Raw genomic sequence first — 20,251 nt, forward strand, 5'->3', positions numbered from 1 at the left:
ACAATCTGTCAGTAGATAGACAAATAGATAAAGACAATGTGGTGTGTATACACAATAGAAAACTAATCTTATAAAAGAAGAAGATGTTGCCATTTGCCACAAGATGGGTCGAATCCATAACCACTAACAGGGCACACCATTCATTATAGTTCCTCCCTAGGGAATGGCAGATCCTTATTCAGTAGTAACCACTGGCTGTGATGGGAAGTAAACTTTCATGTACTGTTGAATTTTTCAGCATAACACATCAATGTCTTAAAATATTCTGCTGTGTCTGCATGTGATAAAGTGGAGTCTAATATTAGCGGTAAAATTTAAAGTGCACAAGCCTTCTGGACACCAAGTCATAGGATGATTATGACTCTGTCCTTTAGGTTGTGGACCATAGGTCATACATACTAGTTGGAGTACTTTTGGGAGAAGAGGTTCCAGGGTATAATTTCTTGAACTGGCCAGAGAATGCACAGGTGAGGCAGAGGGTCAGTGAGGGCACTTCCAGTCTAGGGCTGACTCTGGTAGCTGCTCCTAGGACAGGGCACTTAGAGATATAGAGGCTCAGTCCCTGTTAGACTCAGTACCTATCAGTCACTTGCAGCCACAATCATTTCTATAGGTCGTGTCTGACATCAGAAACACTCAACTTGAGAGCAGGAGAAGTTGGAAATTCCATTCCCAATGTTGATTCTATCTGAGAGCTTGAAGAAAAATCTTGATTGGCACAGCTTTGTCTTTACAAGAGAGAGAGAGACTGAGGTCAGACTCCCTTGTATTTGAAAATCTTATTGTTGTCTTTTTTTCTGGCTGAATTGAAGCACTGCCTTGCCAAAAACTACAGCCATTACAGTTGATGAAATCTTCTTGATATTGATATTTCAACTTGTGACATATAAATTTCTATATCAACTGACTCATGCAAATCTCAGGAGAATAATTACAAAATAACTCTCTAATTCATGAGTGTTACTCTAATACTATGCTGTCCTTACTGCCAACAATCTTCTGGAAAGGTTGAAGAGGAAATAAATGGTAAATTTAATTTTTAAATTAAAATTATCAAAACTTTCAGAAACCCATGAACTCCCTTTGCCAAAGGTACTGCCACTAGTGCGTATGACCTCTGGTCCACTCCTTCAGGGACACAGCCATAATAACCCTATGATTTAATATCTGAAGGTCCATGGATTACTTATTTTACCACCTGTATTAGACTCTGCTATGTCACATGCAGACACAACATATTTTAAGAGATTGATATTTACTGTATTAGTCTGTTTTCATGCTGCTAATAACACAAACCCTAGACTGTGTAATTTAAAGGGGAAAAAGTTTAACGGACTTACAGTTTCACATGGCTTTGGAGGCCTCAACATCATGGCAGAAGGCAAGGAGAAGCAAGTCGTATCTTACACGGGGATAGCAGCAAGCAAAGAGAGAGCTTGTGCAGGGAAACTCCCATTTTTAAAACCATCAGATATCACGACACTCACCCAGTATCAAAAGAACAGCACAAGGAAGAACTGCCTCCACGATTCAATCACCTCCCGCTGGGTTCCTCCCATGACACATGGAAATTGTGGGAGATAAAATTCGAGATGAGATTTGAGCTGGGACACAGCCAAACCACATGATTCCACCCCTGGCCCCTCTCAAATCTCATGTCCTTACAATTCAAAACCATTATTGACTTTCCAAAAGTCCCCCAAAGTCTTAACTCATTTGAGCCTTAATTCAAAAGTCCACAGTCCAAGGTCTCAACTGACACGAGGCAAGTCCCTTCCATCTATGAGTCTGTAAAATCAAAAACAAGTCAGCAACCTCCTAGATACAATGGGGGTACAGGCACTGTGTAAACACAGCCATTCCAAAAGGGAGAAATTGGCCAAAAGTACGGGCCCCATGCAAGTTTGAAATCCAGCCGGGCAGTCAAGTCTTAACGTTCTGAAGTAATCTTTGTTGACTCCATGTCTCAAATCCAGGTTACCCTGATGCAACAGGTAGGTTCCCATGGTCTTGGGCAGTTCTGCCCCTGTGGCTTTGCAGGGCACAGTCTCCCTCCTGGCTACATTCATGGGCTGGCATTGAGTGTATATGACTTTTGCAGGCACACGGTGCAAGCTGTCAGTAGATTTACCATTCTGGGTTCTGGAGGGGGGTGGCTTTCTTCTTACAGCTCGACTAGGTGGTGCCCCAGTAGGGACTCCATGTGGGATTTCTGACCCCGCATTTCCCTGTTGCACTGGGACTCAAGGCACATGCCACAAGGCCTGGCTAATTATTGTATTTTTTATAGAGATGGGTGTTTGCCATGTTGGCCAGGCTGGTCTTGAACCCTTGACCTCGGGTGATCTGCCTGCCTAAGCCTCCCAAAGTGTTGGGATTACAGGCCTGAGCCACCGTGCCTTGCCAAGATTAATATAACTATGTAATTTAATGATGTATTTGAAAACCTCCTGGTCATACAAACACACATATGTGCACAACAGCCCAGCAAAGACTCATACATGTGCCCATGCAAAAGTGAATGTATATGTAAACACCAAAACAACACACCCATTTGTTTCATATTATTCTAATTATTTAATTGAATTTAAATTGTGTTTGCAGTTTGAGATTTTAGTACAAAATAATGCTGATCTACGTGTATGTCTGCCTATTCCAATATTAAAAAGACAAATATATTTAAATACATGTTTTGGTAAAACTGTATGTAAATGCCATTCTTGTCAAGTATTGAAACAGGAATTAAAAGAAATTAAAGAATGTGTAAGCAGAAACTCAGTTGTATGTAAGAAAACCCAATTCTCCCTGAAAAAGAGAAAGAGCTGGAGTCCTTTAAAATACTAACTGCCTGTTTTTCTGTGGCTAATGAGCCTTACCTCTCCTCCCTTCTCAGACATTGTGAAGACCCTGATTCCCTAGCAGTGTAGCTGCAAGGTCACTAGAAAGATAAACTCAAGTCGCAAAACATGTTTTTCCTTGAAAAGGAAGAAATGATGTAATACATGTTTCAATTGAATAACTGTCTCTGTTTCTCACTTCTGTAGTATGCTTCACCCTGCACAGATCTCCCCTCTCCCACCCCACAAAATGCTTAAAAGGTAACTGAACTCTGTTCTGGGCTCAGTCCTTTGGATGTTAATTCGACTTGGCCGGTGCACCTAAATAATAAATATCCTCCTGAACCTAAATAATAAATATCCTCCTGAACAGAGTCGGTCTCTCTGATTCCTTAAAAAATCCCAGAACAGTATGGCACTTAAATGTGCAATGGTATTTATTTTAAATATCAGTCTGTTGTTAATAAATTGAATAACTAATAAGACAAACATCACTTTTAAAACTGTATTACCTTATTTGTTGAATTTAGATGGTAATTTTCGAACTAGGCAAGATAAAATTTTTTACTTGAAAAGTTTTGAAAAAAACTTCTTTGGCATGAATATTCAATACAAGCTGTAGTCTTTATTTGCCAACATGCCTTTATAATAGAGAACCTCCAGCAATATGAAGCTAAACCCAAGCCCATGCTTTTTAGGGCTCACTCACAATGGCAGCTTCCTAGAGGGTGGTCTGAGAGGGTGTAAGCACATGGGGATTTGGGCTTCATCATCAAAGTGAAGAAGTAATTTATGAATTTTACAATATGTAAAGCCAGAAAATTAACTTTCCCCTCAAGGCTTACTGTAGTGTGTAGCCCCTCCCCCGTAGTCTAAGTTAGAGAATACTAACCACCTGTTTTTCCTTCTGTGCTCAGTGAGCCTTATCTGTTCTCACTGGTTTCACATTCCTTGAGGCTCAGAGGGTTCTTGCTTACCTCCCCAGCACAGCTGCAAGGTCATAAGATTGTTAAGTATATGTTACAGAACCATGTATTCCCAAAGATGTAAGACATGAAGTAACAAATAACTGCCTTTGTTCTCTCTTCTGTAATTACGCTTCCGGCATCATGTAGCTCCCGGCCACTGACTGTGTAAAAGGTGGCTGCTTTCTTTGTCCAGGGCTCAGACTTTCCTGGATGCTAGTCCAACTGAGCCAGGTGGTCACCTTTTAATAAAGGACTCTCCTGAACTCTGTTTGGTCTCTCCCATCTTTGATCGTCCTGCAGCAAAAGCACTAGTGAGCCCCAGGGCTGAGCACACAGAAGGCAGCAGGAGCTGCAGAGCCCACTGTGTCGTACTTAGGGAAGGGAGGGTATGGAATGAGGGTGATGTCTGCAGGACCCTAGAAAAGGGTGAGGAGGGCAGAGAGTGCAGGTAGATGAGCATATTCTAAGGAGAACTGTCATCCTCCTAAACTTGGTTGGCTTCAGTTATTATGAAGAGAATGAAACTGTTCACCAGACTTGGAGGACAGAAAGTAAAGGGAATTTTTATTTCCTGCATGGAGACTGAGGAAGATAAAAGACTTTTAAAGTAAAAGGGAAGATGGAGAAATAGTCTGAAAAACAGGACACCAGGAGCCAACCAAAGTGGAGAACAAGAGCTTTTAAAGTGGTGTTTAATTTCCATTCCACTTTCAGCTGATGAAAGAAAAAGAAACAAAACACCATGCATATGGTGAGTTAATGTTAGAAAACATATATAATTGTTTGAGTATCACAGCACAAAAACACAAAACTCTATTCATGGAAACAATTTGTATCGAGGATACACATTTTTTAAGACAGGGTCTCACTCTGTCAACCAGGCTGGAGTGCAGTGGTACAATCACATCTCACTACAGCCTCAACCTCCCAGGATTAAGGGATCCCCCCACCTCAGCCTTCCAAGTATCTGGGACCACAGGCAGCATCACACCCAGCTATTTTTTTTGTATAGAAAGGATTTCATTGTGTTGCCAGGCTGTTCTAAAACTCCTGAGCTCAAGTGATCTGCCTGCCTCAACCTCCCAAAGTGCTGAGATTGCAGGTGCAATTTTTAAAATTTTACTCTTTTAATAATAGTATTTTAATAAAATATATAAATAACCTATTTTAAAAATTGTTCTGACAGATCATTGCTAGCATTACTCAGAAAACACGCAGCATTAAAACTTCAAATAGGCTGGGCATGGTGGCTCACGCCTGTAATCCCAGCACCTTGGGAAGCCTAGCGGGGCAGACCACCTGAGGTCATGAGTTCGAGACTAGCCTGGTCAACATGGTGAAACCCCGTCTCTACTAAAAGTACAAACATTAGCCACGCATGGTGGCAGGCACGTGGTGGCAGCTACTCAGAAGTATGAGGCAGGAGAATTGCTTGAACCCGGGAGTTGGAGGTTGCCATGAGCCAAGATCATGCCACTGCACTCCAGCCTGTGCGACAAGAGGGAGACTCTGTCAAAAAAAAAAAAAATTCCCGGTTCTAAGTTAATGTTTTGGAAGTAACATTTGTAAAGAAATCATGGATTTACAAGGAAGTAATGGTTCTGAGCATCCCCTGGTGTCCTGAGTGCCCCCTGGTGGTTCGGGGCACCCCCTGGTGTCCTGAACACCCCCGGTTGTCCTGAGCATCCCCTGGTGTCCTGAGCGCCCCCTAGTGGTTCTGAGTACCTCCTGGTAGTTCTGAGCGACCCATGGTAGTTCCAATCAGCATCTACCATGCGATTCCCTCCTGTCTCCCTGCAGAGGATTTTGTGTCTGGGCTCACGCAGATGTTCCCGCTCCTATGTCACTCACAGTAATACAAGGTCTTGTCCTTGGCTTTCACATTGGTCATTTTAAGGTAGACTGCACTTGAAAGGGTGTTGCTTGGGACTGTTAATTTACTTGTACTCATGGAGAGTAACCCTGAGAACTCACTGTTGCCACCCACACAAATCCCTGTCATGAAGCCTGCTGGACCAAGCTCATGCTGTAGCCAGTACAAGTGAAATCAGAGGCTTTGCAGGAGAGTCTGTGAGAACCGCTGGGCTGTACAATGTTTCCCCCTCTGACTCCATCAGTAAGCTTCAACAGGACTTACATGAACACAGAGGATACGTACTGACTGCAGCCCCATGCAGAGCAGCCACAGCTGGACCTGATTCACAATGCACACTAATACTGTGAGTGATGAGAAGGGAAGCCCAGATCAGTGCAGACTTCATGGTGTGGACACTGAGGAAGGGACAGACATGGGGTGGCTCTTCACCAAGGGCCTGAAAGAACAGAGGATGAGCTGCCTTTCATGAGGTGGGAAGAGGCACATTTCCATGTCATTCTTTTTGTGATCATGGGTGCACTGCTCAGTTTTGCTCATCCATCCTCTGTGTCTCCATTTCAGGGAGGGTAGGGTCAAAGGATTCCTGGGTCTAGATGCACAGGGTTAATCTGTCCATTACTTTCTCTTATTCTCTAATGTGGACACTGTTCAGGTATCTTCATAGTAGCAAACATTATCAGCAAATACATCCAGTAAGAACATAAAAATACATTTCCAGAGAAAATGGACGTCTGTCTTTAATCAGTGCATTTGGAGCTGCAAACTACTGTTCTTAACAGTAAGGCAAAGTTAAATTACAATGAAAAAATGGAGATCTACACTGTCAGTAAAGGGTTTTATAATTATCATTATCTTGAGATCATGTTGCCACAAAACAGTTCAATATTGGATATATGTGCTTGTGTAAGGAAATAGTCAATGTAGAAATATGTGTACTTATCTGAGTGAGAGTTCATATGGAGAAATGTTTGTTTGTCTGAGACAAGAGTCCACATGAGGAAATGTCTCTTTTCGGAGGAAAGAGTAAATGTAAGGACATATGTGGTAGTCTGAGGAAAGAATCCATGTGGGGACATGTGTGTTTGTCTGAGGAAAGAATCCACATGACTAGAGGTGTGTTTGTCTGACAGAAGAGTCCACATGTTCACAGGTATGTGTACCCATCTGAGGGTAAATGCCCATTCAGGGACAGTGTGTGCCTGAACTGAGCTGAAGTTTGTGGAAAATCTTTCTCACCCAAGGGTTAGGGTTAGGGTTAGGGGTTAGGGTTAGGGTTACAGGTTGGGGTTGGGGTTAGGGTTAGGGTTGGGGTTGGGGTTGGGGTTAGTGTTAGGGTGAGGGTGAGGGTTAGGGTGAGGGTGAGGGTGAAGGTGAGGGTTGGGGTAATGTAAATAATTTCACATTATTATTACTAATAAATTATTATTTATATTTCACTATTAATGTAAAGGCTATTAAGACATCTTTGTCTTCAAAGAATGGCCTTGGTTTCTGTGGACAGTGTCTCCTCATGGAAAGGTAGTGTGTTCCTGCTAAATCATGGGAAAAACGGGCCTCCAGGAACTACAGGCTGCAGCAGCAGCTTCTCCTCTACATCCTTCACTGCCTCATACTGTCGTTGACTTTGTAAGCTTCTTTTGGTCTAGTTTTATCAACAGAGCTAGTATTTCATGAGGATCTACTACATACCTGGTTCCAGAAAGCTAAATGCCTTTTGTTTGTTATTATTCACTAAATACAAATCACAACTCTCTCCTCATTACTCACACAACAAAATTTAGCTGAGGGAGATTGAGTGACTTTCCCAGGGTCACATAGCTACTAAGAGCAGAGTCGTGTTTAGATTCATGTAGGAATACTGAACACAGAAATGAACCAGTGGAAACATCCTACGTTCCAAAAGCCTACTCAAGGCATTTGTTTGTATTTTAAGGAAAATCTTTATGCTAATTTTAAACTGCAAATACTTATGAATGGCAGAGATCTACAGATTTGATTCTGATGTAAGAAATGATGCTCACCAGCTGCTTACTGCTACCACCCCGCAACCCCGAGCATACTGGACAAATGTCTAAGCCTCGTGGTTAGTGGGGACAATGCTGGTGGAGTCTGAAGTTGTCATGCAGTGACTCACTCAAGCTCAGGCAGATTTGGTGATATATGACACAGAGATGCAAAGAAATGCTGTAGCTGACACACAGAGGCTGGCTGTGGGAGATGCAGAAGGAGCACGTCACCCAAAATAGAGCCAGAGAGACATCCTTAAGGAAGGAACAAAGGGGCTGCATCTTAAAGAATGTATAAAGGATTTGTCATGAGAGATGGGGCAGGAAGTTCTTGAGAGGCAGAGGGAGAGCATGAGAATGTTGGGAAGGGAGGAGAGATTCTCGCACATCTGGGAAGCTGACAATCCATCAGCATGGCCAGGAGGAAAATAAGGAGGAGGAGCAGAAATAGATGAGGCTGGATATAGAAGCAGGGCTGAAGCTGTGTTGATTGTGGTAAAGAGTTGTGATTCTATCCAGAACACAATAGGTAGCATTCTAAACAGAGATCTTTTAAAACAAGAGTCAGCAAGTATTTTCTGCAAGGGGCTAAATGTTAAATATTTTAAGTTTTCCAAGCCATATGGTCTCTCTCTCAATGACTCAGCTCTTCCATTATACCATGAAAGTAGCCAGAGACATTATGTAACACATGTATTGGCTGTGTCCCATTACAACTTTACTTACAAACGCAGACTGTGTCAGACATTGTCCATGCATGGTAGTTTGCCACACCCTGTTTTAGAAAGCTCAGGTTTATGATGTGATGGAGAATGCCTGCAAGAGCTCTTGTTTTAAATGGTAGAGTGAACATACACTGGAATTCTATCCTGCTTGACCCAAGCTCTTGATAGCGAAAGGTAGAAAAGATAGATGGTAAATAGATAGATAGATAGATAGATGGTAAATAGATAGATAGATAGATGGTAAATAGATAGATAGATGGTAAATAGATAGATAGATAGATAGATGGTAAATAGATAGATAGATAGATGGTAAATAGATGATAGATAAAGAAAATACATAGCTGTTCCAGAAAACAGAAATGGATAACTTCATGAATCAAAAGCAGAGTAATATACTTTAGAAAGGAAGCAGGCCGGAAAACCCACAGTTGCAAAACAAATAGAATTTCCAACTGCCTCTTGTAGCCCCTTCCTGGAAGTAGTCACAGCCCAGGGTGTTCGACTTCTTCCTCTGTTTTTTGTTTGTTTGTTGTTTGCTTTTCTGTGGGGTTTTTGTTGTTGTTGTTTGCTTTTAAAAAAAAAATTCCCTTTCCCTGCTTTTTGGTCACAGCAGCCTTTGTCACTTCAAACACCGCAAGTGTTCTTTAAAAAAAATTATATCAACCTTTCAATTAAAATGCAACATGTCTGAAACTTGGTATCTGGAGAGGTGAGTTGGACAAAGGAGCCCTTGTTACTGCACGTTTTCATTCTTCAAATTTCACCTTGCACGCAGTAACAGACAGTGCACAAAGCCACTTCCTTATGGACGTAAATTCTGAAATCCTTTTATGCCTGGCCTTTCCATCCTTCAACTTCCCGTCTCCCATGCTGTGAATGATTGTATTGGACATTTTTGTTTTAATGTCAGTGACAGGGGAACACAGGTAGCTCTAATATAGCTGTGACCCAGATGCTTCTGTTTCTAGCATGTATTTATTTTGCAGCAAACATTTACATCCATGATGTTTCACTGTCTTTTGAAAATAATTAGGCAATATCTCATCTGAGGTAGGATGTTTCTAGGGGTTGTGTTCTGAGGGAGGAAAACTAATCTGTTCTCTTTCCACTGCATTCTAGGAACAGTAAGAGGACCTTGTGCATGAATAATTTGTTTCCACACTACAGAGTGGGTAATAAGCAGATTAGTAAAAACAATTCTGCTTCACTTCAATAACAGCCTCCTCCAACTCATTTTTTCTCAACAAACTTATTTTTCCAGCAGAAGAATCCCAGACTTCTTAGAGAACCCAGTGACTTTTTGCACCTTAAATCTGTGAAATCCTCATGTTTTCTTCTGCTGTATCCATAGTTCAAACAAAGATGAGGCAAAGCTAGACGCATTCCTGAAGGAACCCAATAAATTCCTCTCTTTCTTTCTCTGGAATGAAATGAATTCTCTAGACCACCAGTTCTAACCTTCAAAACCCAAACCTGTTTGTGAGATCTCCTTCAAATACTACTGTAGACCCCAGTGTTTATTCATCAAATTTTTTAAATATTTGTTTTATTTGGAATCCATGTATTTGTAATTTTAGTGTTTGTATTAATATCAGGGAGAAATGTTTAAATCTGTCTATGCCATATGTGCCTCTGGCTTATTGCCCAATTAATTGTAGTCTCAGGCTAAACTTTGGTTTCTGTCTTTAATTTTTGTCAGAAGAAATATAACTGATCTCAAAACATCTGCTTTTATTGTGGGGGCTCGTGCTGCCATCTCCATTCCTCTCTCTTTTCTTGCAATCTGGGTGGAAGTTCTTTAATATGAACATTTCAACCACCTTCATTCTACCATGTCCACTATCAGCACATTCAAACTGATCCAGCCAAGGCTGTCATCTTAGGCCAGGGATTTTTTAGGAATCTATTTTGCTGTAATGCGGCTGGCACCCCTTTGACTCACTGTATCACCCCAGGGTTCTTTTCATTTCAGAAGCCCAAGAGGGCAGAAAAAGAAGTAGGTGAGCAATTAAACACTCTGAGTCAGGAGCGTCTCCCCTTGCATTAAGCAATGTTGTAGAACATCGATGTTCTACATCGATGTTGGCGACCTTGGTACCATTTTGTCCACTTGATTGGAAAAGCCAGTCAATAATTTCAGGTCACTGTTGGCCTTAGAAGAAGAGCCCAAAGGCAACAAGCAAAGGCGCTGATGTCCAGTCGCCTTCTAGAAGCATTTTCACTTTCCCTTAAGGTTTCCCTTGATGAACATAGAAGTACTGTATGTAGAATTGACCCAGTGCTGCCCTGGCAACTTTGTATATTAGGCCAAATTTACATTTCTTACCTTTATGAGAGGCACCCTGGTAGGCTAGTAGAGTTACACACAAAGTCTGATCTCAGCTGCACTGTCCAGAAATGCAACACGGTCCAATCAAATAACATTCTCTGAGCCTGTTTCTTTAGCTGTGAAAGAAGAATAACATACCCATCTAAAAAGGCAGCTTATTGTATTTGATTGGTCTTTTATTTTCTATGAAACTGTGTTTAACACAGTAATTATTTTCATTTGTGTACTACATTTGTGTTGTGTTTTTGGTTTTAGTTTTGTTTTTGAAATGGAGTCTTTTTTTTTAGTGGTTTTTTGTTTTGTTTTGTTTTGTTTTGTTTTGTTTTTGAGATGGAATCTTTCTATTGTCACCCAGGCTAGAGTGCAGTGGCGTGATCTCCGCTCACTGCAACCTCCACCTCCCAGGTTCCAGTGGTTCTCCTGCCTCAGCCTCCTGAGAAGCTGGGATTACAGGTGCCCACCACCATGCCCAGCTAATTTTTAAAATATATTTTTAGTAGAGATGGGGTTACAACATGTTGCCCAGGCTGGTCTCAAACTACTGACGTCAAGTGATCCACCCGCCTTGGCTTCCCAAAGTGCTGGGATTATAGGCTTGAGCCACCGCGCCTGGCTTGTTTTAAAATAAGGGTTTCTTGGCTAGGCATGGTGGCTCACACCTGTAATCCCAGCACTTTGGGAGGCCAAGGTCAGTGGATCACCTGAGGTCAGGAGTTCGAGACCAGCCTGATCAATATGGAGAAACCCTGTCTCAACTGAAAATACAAAATTAGCCAGGTGTGGTGGTGCACGCCTGTAATCCCAGATACTCAGGAGGCTGAGGAAGGAGAATTGCTTGAACCCAGGGGGCAGAGATTGCAGTGAGCTGAGATCACACCATTGCACTCCAGCCTGGGCAATGAGCAAAACTCTGTCTCAAAATAAAAAAAAAGATTTCTTAAAATGATATTTTCAGTATTTTATAGATGATGTGTAAGCAGCAATCTTAATAGGATGTTACCCGACACTTTGCGAGACTGGCAGCTGATTTGATCCAGATGTCTCTAATTCTTTTTTCTTTTTCTTTTTCTTTTTCTGTTTTTTTTTTTTTTGACAGAGCCTTGCTCTGTCCCCCATGCTGGAGTGCAGTGGCATGATCTCGGCTCACTGCAACCTCCACCTCCCGGGTTCAAGCGATTCTCCTGTCTCAGGCTCCCGAGTAGCTGGGATTACAAGTGCGTGCCACCATGCCCAGCTAATTTTTTGTATTTTTGGTAGAGACAGCATTTCACCATGTTGGCCAGGCTGGTCTTGAACTCCTGACCTTAGGTGATCTGCCTGCCTCGGCTTCCCAAAGTGTTAGGATTACAGGCGTCAGCCTCTGTGCCTGGCCCAGATGTCTCTAATTCTAACATGAGATATATTGCAGGATCATAGCAGAATGAGTTGCTGATGTATCCAGAAGGAAACGAGCATGGAACTCTCATGACAGCTGTCCTGAGAAGTGTGTGTGTGCTGTGCTTGAATATCTCACTGCTCATTTATACACAGGCTTTCTGGTGACTGAGTTAACAGTATCTGTTTCATAAATAATGTAGCCCTGTTTCTTTCTTTCTCTCTCTCCTTTTTTTTTTTTTTTTTTTGAGACAGGGTCTTGCTCTGCTACCCAGGCTGGAGTGCAATGGTGCAGTCTCAGCTCACCGCAACTTCAGCCTCCTGGGTTCAAGCGATTCTCCTGCCTCAGCCTCCCAAGTAGCTGGGATTACAGGCATGCACCACCACGCCTGGCTAATTTTTTCTTTTTTTTTTTTTTTGAGACGGAGTTTTGCTGTTTTTGCCCAGGCTGGAGTGCAATGGCACAATCTCAGCTCACCACAATCTTTGCCTTTTGGGTTCAAGGGATTCTCCTGCCTCAGCCTCCCGAGTAGCTGGGATTATAGGCATGTGCCACCACACCCGGCTAATGTTGTAGTTTTAGTAGAGACGGGGTTTCTCTATGTTGGTTAGGCTGGTCTCAAACTCCTGACCTCAGGTGATCTACCCGCTTCGGCTTCTCAAAGTGCTGGGATCACAGGCATGAGCCATCACTCCTGGCCTAATTTTTGTATTTTTAGTAGAGAGAGGGTTTCACTCTGTTGGCCAGGCTGGTCACTAATTCCTGACCTCAAGTTATCTGCCTGCCTCGGCCTCCCAAACTGTTGGAATTACAGGCGTGAACCACCATGCCTGGCCAGCTCTATTTCTTTAAGCCTACATGTTTTGCACTTGTTAAAAGTATTTGAACATACAATTACTCAGCTTCCCTTGTTTACGCGTGAATTTTGTATAATCTTAAATATTTTTTCCAATCTAAGCTTTATTTTATCCCGTTTCTTCTATATTTGTATAACTTTAGGAGGCTATCTTCATTGAAAGTTTTTTCTCAAAAGCCTTAAGACAGAACATAGTTCTTGGCAGCAATTTGAAAGTTATTTGAGGAGAAGGGGAGACTTACAATGATGATTCAAATGAAGGAAACTAAAAAGTAATGAAGCAAGGCAGAGGAAAAAGCAGTACTCACTTGAGCACATCCCAAAAGAATAACATTTCAAATGTAACTAGAAAAAAGTATGCTGAAGTTCGCAATACAGAAATAATTATTAATAAGATAGCTTTAAAGCCCTGCTCAGCTTTTGAATGTTGGGAATTGACCCAGAGGTGGCTGTAACCTAAGATGTTTCCTTCAGTAATGACCATTTTTTCTTTTTCAAGATGATGATTATTCCCCACCTTCTAAGAGACAAAGACCAACGAGCCACCACAGCCACCAGTCCTAGAACCCGCCAATGCTGGGGAACGGAAAATGAGGGAGTTCAACTCTGGTAAGTTCTCAGCGAAATCCATGACCTTTTCCTTTATCTTCTGGACTCTCAATGTGACTGATGAAAGTTACCACATGCTCTGCAGGGGGAAGTGGTTTAGCATGTGTTACTACATCTTAATCACATCTTTGTAAAGCCAGGAGCATTTTACAAGTCACGTTACAGACATTGTTTAAACATAGTCTGTATTTACCAAAGTATAGGACATCGTATCATCTCATATTAATTAGTTAGTTGGCTCAAAATTAGTGCTAATGACTTAGTAATTCAGTGATTTCTGTTAGCTTTAAAACCTTTATTTCAGAACTATTTCACCTCTTGGTTTTCATTTTTGCTGTGTGTCACTGCCTGCCGGCTGCTAATTAACTCCCAGTGAATCATGTGTCCTGTGAAGGGGACTGAATATTAGTGGCAATTTATGTTGATGATTTGTATTTTGAATAAATAGTTTGAATACATAGAACATTAAGCTTGTATACATTTTGAAAATAGTATTTTAATATTCTACTGTGTCATAGTTACAATGATTGGATATATATTGAATTTATATGTACTTTAAGTTGTTATATGTTTATGGTCTTTAGCATTCTAACGTGCAATTGTATATCTGTTAAGTCTTTTTATTTTTCAAGATTAGACTGATTTATTGAGGCATCTGTTTGATGCCACATTAAGTGGCCCAGGCTTTGTGTAGCGGTTGAGGTTAAAGCAGGAAGAAGGGTGGTGAGAGGCGGGGTACCAGGATTAGGTTGGAATACCTGGGGGTGCTCTGAGGCTCCCCAAGTTTCCCTGGTCTTGGCTGGCTGTGCTGCTGGCCTGGGCATCTGATGGGCCTGCAAGGGTGGTCCAGGGGCTAGGGCAGGGACTTTGGAGTCACGCCGTTGGCTTTGAATCCAGACTCCTACACTTGGTAGCTGTGAACTCTCCATGCCTCAGGGACCTGCAGAACTGAGCTCTGTCTGAGCCAGGTTCCATCCAGGCACTGCGCATCCATCCAGAGGGGCACTGCCTCAGGCTGCTCGCTATTCACTGCCTTCTCAAGCAGACCCTTGTCTCCTTCTAGGCCCTCACAATCCAGTGGAGGAGACGAAACTCATCTGCCTCTGTCCCTCTGGGCACGCCTCATGCCAGGTGCATCTGTGGACAGGGGCCATGCTCCTGGGCTTCCAAAGTTGGAGAAAGCTGCCAGGCTCAGGTGGGTACATCACAGCAGCTGCTGCCCTCTGAACACAGTGACAAAAGAACACTGTGGGCCTGGAGCCCTGGTCTGGGGCATTGGGCAAGGCTGTTGCACTTCTCTGATCCCATTTCCCCATCTGGAAAGTGCGCTGATTGTATCTCCCTGTGGGCACTGAGGGCTCAGTGTTAGTTTGAGAGCCAGCATCTGGGGTTTGGGCTGTAATTCCCTGTCAGCCCCATAGCTGCGGGGAACCAGGGACTTTGTTGGGATTACCCTAGGCATCAGTTTAGCTTCCTGCCCCTGGCTTGGGCTCAGCACCTGAAGTAGTCTAGGGGGTAGGTGGTCCTGGTGGGGGCTGGGGCTTTTACCCAGACTGAGGTCACACCCAGAGCCAGAAGTCTTGGTGCCTGCTCTGGGCAAAGGTGCCAGCCTGTGCGACAAGAGCGAAACTCCGTCTCCAAAACAAAAACAAAAAAGCTTGCATCATTTCAAGGGGATCACACCTCCCTAAGGGCCTGGTAATTGGCTGGCTCTGGCCTGCATCTGGCCCCGAGGGTGTAGGTAACACCCCACCTTACCTGGTTTCTTCCTGCCAGGGCCAATCTTCAGACCTCAGGACTTTGCAGCCTATCCCACCTCCCCTCTGGCCAGCCTTGTGCCCTTGTGGGTCTAGCACTTTTTCCAGGCTCTCTCCTGGTTGTCCTTCTGCCTCGAGGCCTGGCTCATGCTGCTCCCCCTCCCACTCTCCAGGACCCACAAGGACCACTCCACACCCAGCTCAGCTCCATCCCCTCAGATAGTCCTTTCTCTTTCCTCAGGTGGCCAGGTGCATATCTTGGTGTGAGGACCTTCGCTGTATCTGGGAATGCCTACTGGCTACCTTGGTAACAGAGAACAAGGCATTTACCTGATATGAGTGTCTTGGTTCACTGTCTACATGGCTAGGGAGGGAATCAATAATAGGCTTTTCACTTGCTGCAAGGGCCAGTTCTCCTGGCCCCATGGCTCTAGGGATGGAGGACGCTGCAGGAGATGCAGCGCTCACTTCCCAGCTGAGGACTGTGGGTCATCTCAGGGCGATTTCACAGTCCCCACATGCCCCACCCCCTCAGCTCTGCAAATACCAAGCAGTGCAGCCTGCCTAGGGGATGATGGGCTCGAGAGTGCCCAGGTAGTGCCCAGAGTGCCCTTGGCAGGCCCCTCACCTGGCTGCTTCCACAGCTCTGTAGCAAGAGTTCTAACCTTTTTTGACCGTGAAGCCTGCTGAGAATGAGAGCTGTGGACTGTTTTCCCAGAAAGGCATGTACATGCTCTCCACACAAAACCTTTCGTCGTGGCCAAGCACAGTGGCTCATGTAATCCCAGAACTTTGGGAGGCGGAGCCAGTCGGATCACCTGAGGTCAGGAGTTCAAGACCAGCCTGCCCAACATGGCGAAACCCTGTCTCTACTAAAAATACAAAAAATTAGCCAGGCGTGGTGGCAGCCACCTGTAATCCCAGCTACTCCAGAGGCTGAGGCAGGAGAATCACTTGAACCTGGGAGGCGCAGGTTGTAGTGTGGTGAGATCACGCCACTGCACTCCAGCCTGGGCGACAGGAGCGAAACTCTGTCTCAAAAAACAAAACAAAACAAAACCTTGCATCCTTTCAGGGGGCTCACACCTCCCTAAGGGCCCAGTAATTAAACCCTTTGGGCCTGAGGGTGAGAAACTTTGTCTCAGTTCTTCCCCAAGTGATCAGCCCAGGGGTAAGGAAGGAGAAGCCAGAAAGCAGGACCCATGAGAAGGGCCCCCTCCTGGAGTTTGAGGCCTACTCCCTCCTGCCCCTGCCTCTCCTCTGTCCAGGACTCCTCCCTGCTCTGCCCCACTCCTGGGGCCATAACCATGGGGAGCTGTGGTTTTCTACAGGCCCCTGGGCACAAAGTGGGCAGGCTCACCTGGAGGCAATCAGAGTAACATGGCAGGAAGTGAGGGGGAAAGCCGCCCTGGAACTGCGCCTCTCTGCCCCCTGACGTCACTGGCATGCACTCCTCCCTCCCCTCACTCAGGCAGTGGCATGAGTTCCATGTGAGCGCTGTCCTGCTCCCTCTGCTGCCTCTTTTTTTTCTTGGGGCTGCCATAACACTTTCCCTTCCCCAGCCCTGCCAACCTGGTGGGACATTGGGCTTCCCTCTCACAGGGTCCTGGGGACAGGCCCATCTTTTATCATACCCACAGAGAGACCGTTTTTTTCTTCAGGACCTGGGGAGCAGCCAGGTTCCATGAGTTAAATGCAGATCTGAACCAAGCTGGGATTGGGGTACACACTCTCCTCTACTGAAAAGTAGCTAGGGATTCCAACTAGGTGAGGAGAGTGGGGCAGAGCCAGACCAGACAAGGACTGATCACCTGGAAAAAGCGTGCCATCAAAGGTCTTGGCAAATGCTGGGTGCAGTGGCTCACTCCTGTAATACCAGCACTTTGCGGGGCTGAGACAGGTGGACTACTTGAGGCAAGGAGTTCGAGTCCAGCCTGGGCAACATGGCAAAACTGCATCTCTACTAGAAATACAAAAATTAGCTAGGCATGCTACACTCCTGTAATCCCAGCTACTCAGGAGACTGAGGCAGGAGAATCACTTGAACTGGGGAGGCAGAGGTTGAAGTGAGCTGAGATTGTGCCCCTGCACTCCAGTCTGGGAGACAGAGTGAAACTGGCCTCAAACAAAAAAGAATATGGCCTTGGCAGAGAGGGGCCAGCCCAGCAGTGCCTTCCCTTGGGTTTCTCCTGGGTAGGCCTCTGCCATGAGAAGATGCTTCCTTCTGCCTGTCCATGGCCCACAGCAATGGAATGTCTGCTTCTGGGGGTTGGGTGGGAGACTGCTGGCAGAACTGGAAACCTTCAGGTGGGGTTTTTTTGTTTTGTTTTGTTTTCGAGATGGAGCGTCGCTCTGTCACCCAGGCTGGAGTGCAGTGGTGGAATCTCAGTTCACTGCAACCTCCGCCCCCCTGGGTTCAAACAATTCTCCTGTCTCAGCCTCCTGAGTAGCTGAGATTACAGGCATGTGCCACCATGCCCGGCTAGTTTTTGTATTTTTTGTATAGATGGCATTTCACCATGTTGGCTGGGCTGGTCTCGAACTCCTGACCTCAAGTGATCCACCCACCTCGGCCTCCCAAAGTGCTGGGATTACAGGCATGAGCCACTGAGCCCAGCCCCTTCAGGGGGGTTTTGAGGCTTCACTACAATACTAGTTTCCTGTGGCTGCTGCAACAAATTACCACACACTTAGTGACTTAAAACAACCAAAATGTATTCCCTTACAGGTCTGAAGGCCAGAATTCTACAGTAAGTCCTACTGAGTCAAGGTGGGAGCAGGGTCGGTGGCTTCCGAGGCTCTGCGGGAGAATCCGTTTCCTGGCCGTAGAGGTGGCCTGCACTCCTCAGCTTGTGCTGCCCGTCTCGAATGACTGGAGTTTCCTGCTTCTGTTACTACACCTCCCACCCTCTCCATCACCTGCTCTGCTCTTACAGCAGAGCTCTGCCCCTCATTCCCCGGCCTCACTCACAAATAGCCTTCACCCAGACAGCCTTCGCCCTGTGCACCGCGGCTGGGGCTGGAGGGGAGGCAATGGCCGTCTCCTGTGTGTGCACTGGACGCCCGGAATCTCAACAGCACTCACACTGGAACTTGAAGGTGCCCCGGGGAAACCCACGGAAGCACAGTGGTGCCTCTGGCTGCCTGGAGCCTACCCCAGTTCCTCCCTGGCAGTGAGAGAAAGCTGCAATCACCCATCAGCAGGCTTTATTACAGAAAAGGAAACGCAAATTGGGCCTCCCCTCCTGCTGGGAAGCATGGGAACATAAGGTCGAGGAAGATGGAAGGGGGAACAAAGAGAAACACTGCAGACCGGCTGCAGCCAGAGGCTGCAGGTGCAGGGCTGAAACTGAATCATCGCCATGCCAGCAGGAGTGGCCTGCCTGGAGTAACCCACCCTTCCAGGGAGCACAGGCTGGGTGCCCTCCCCAGGGCCCAGGCAGGCCCCTCCTCTGGGTCTTGGGGCCCCCGTAAGAGCAGGAGTTGGAGAGGGTGGGCTCCTCGCCTCCACTTTCTCTGTCCTGTTAGAATTCTAAAGGGCGGGGCATTTTCTGTGTTAGGGAATGCTCCAGAAGACTTATGTGACCTCAACTTCAGCTAAATTTCTAATAGGAAAAGTTGGTAAGCTAAACAAAACCCTAAGCCCCCTAAACAACTGAAAGGGGCCCCAGAGAAACCTGAAAAGCTGAGTTCCCAGCCTCGATGGGAAGGGAGGTCCGCCACGCTTCATTACGCTCCTTCCCTTTTGCAGCTTAGATGCAACCACGGACCAGCATTAGAGGTCATGGAGATCTTAAGACTGACAGACAGACTCTTTGTGGCAATAAGACACCAAATTATAAACAGGACCCATGCAGGCAAGGGTAAAGTCACACCTGCAGGTCATCATCTTGCTACACAGCTTCCAAGTTTTAGACAGAACCTTCCTCCTCCAACCAAACGCAAATTAAAGAATCTCTGAATCCACTGATGTCCTGTAAGCCCCAGCTTTGAGATGTCCCTCCCTTTCAGCTCAAACCAATGCCGACCTTCTGTGCACGGCTGTATGCCTTTGCCTGTAACTCCTGCCTCCCTGAAATGTTAAAACCAAAGTGCGGCCGGGCGCGGTGACTCACGCCTCTCATCCCAGCACTTTGGGAGGCCGAGGCAGGTGGATCACCAGGTCAAGAGATCGAGACCATCCTGGCCAACACGGTGAAACCCTGTCTCTACTAAAAATACAAAAATTAGCCGGGCGTGCTGGCGGGCGCCTGTAGTCCCAGCTACTCGGGAGACTGAGGCAGGAGAATATCTTGAACCCGGGAGGCGGAGGTTGCAGTGAGCCGAGATCGCGCCACTGCACTCCAGCCTGGTGACACAGCGAGACTCCATCTCAAAAAATTAAAAAAAAACTGCAACCCGACCTCAGGTCCTTTCTCAGGACTCCTTGGAGCCTGTCTCCCAGGCTGTGGTTACCCCTGTTGGCTCAGAAATAACCTCTTTAAAATATTCTACGGAGTCTGGTTTTTCCATCAGCAAGTTTTACTCTAAAGTGGACATTGTTTTCCTTTCACAAAGGGCTGGGGCTTCCCAGATGATAATGAAAAAATTAAATTTAAATGTTATTTAAAATACATTTCTTCTTTCATTATGAAAGTAACAAATGGAAGAACATGTTTCCAAAGCCATCATGGTTTGTTAGTTAATTTTTAAAACCGATGAAGATAGGTTAAAAAAGTGAGCAAACATATTTTACACATATTTTTAACTTGAAAACTTATACATATTTACTCATTAATTTCTATAGTAAACTTATTGAGGTATAATTTTCATACAATTGAGAAAAGGAAAGAAATTGTGCTGAGGGATGATGCAAGTCCTTTTAAATGATCAGGCCCAGAGAGGCAGTCAAGTGAGGCGGCAGTGACTTCCCA

General features: G+C 45.1%; 1 protein-coding gene across 1 annotated transcript; it reads left to right on the plus strand.

Moving 5' to 3' along the window:
* The first annotated feature begins 13,456 nt into the window (after window positions 1-13,456).
* Window positions 13,457-19,949, plus strand: LOC739380 (uncharacterized). The gene is made up of 3 exons (XM_054666359.1): window positions 13,457-13,581; window positions 14,645-14,776; window positions 18,067-19,949. Exons 1-3 carry the CDS (start codon window positions 13,472-13,474, stop codon window positions 18,605-18,607), a joined length of 783 nt encoding a protein of 260 aa, XP_054522334.1. The 5' UTR covers window positions 13,457-13,471; the 3' UTR covers window positions 18,608-19,949.
* The last annotated feature ends 302 nt before the right edge of the window (window positions 19,950-20,251 follow it).

This window comes from Pan troglodytes, chromosome 15 (genome assembly GCF_028858775.2).
Source record: "Pan troglodytes isolate AG18354 chromosome 15, NHGRI_mPanTro3-v2.0_pri, whole genome shotgun sequence".
NCBI lineage: Eukaryota > Metazoa > Chordata > Mammalia > Primates > Hominidae > Pan > Pan troglodytes.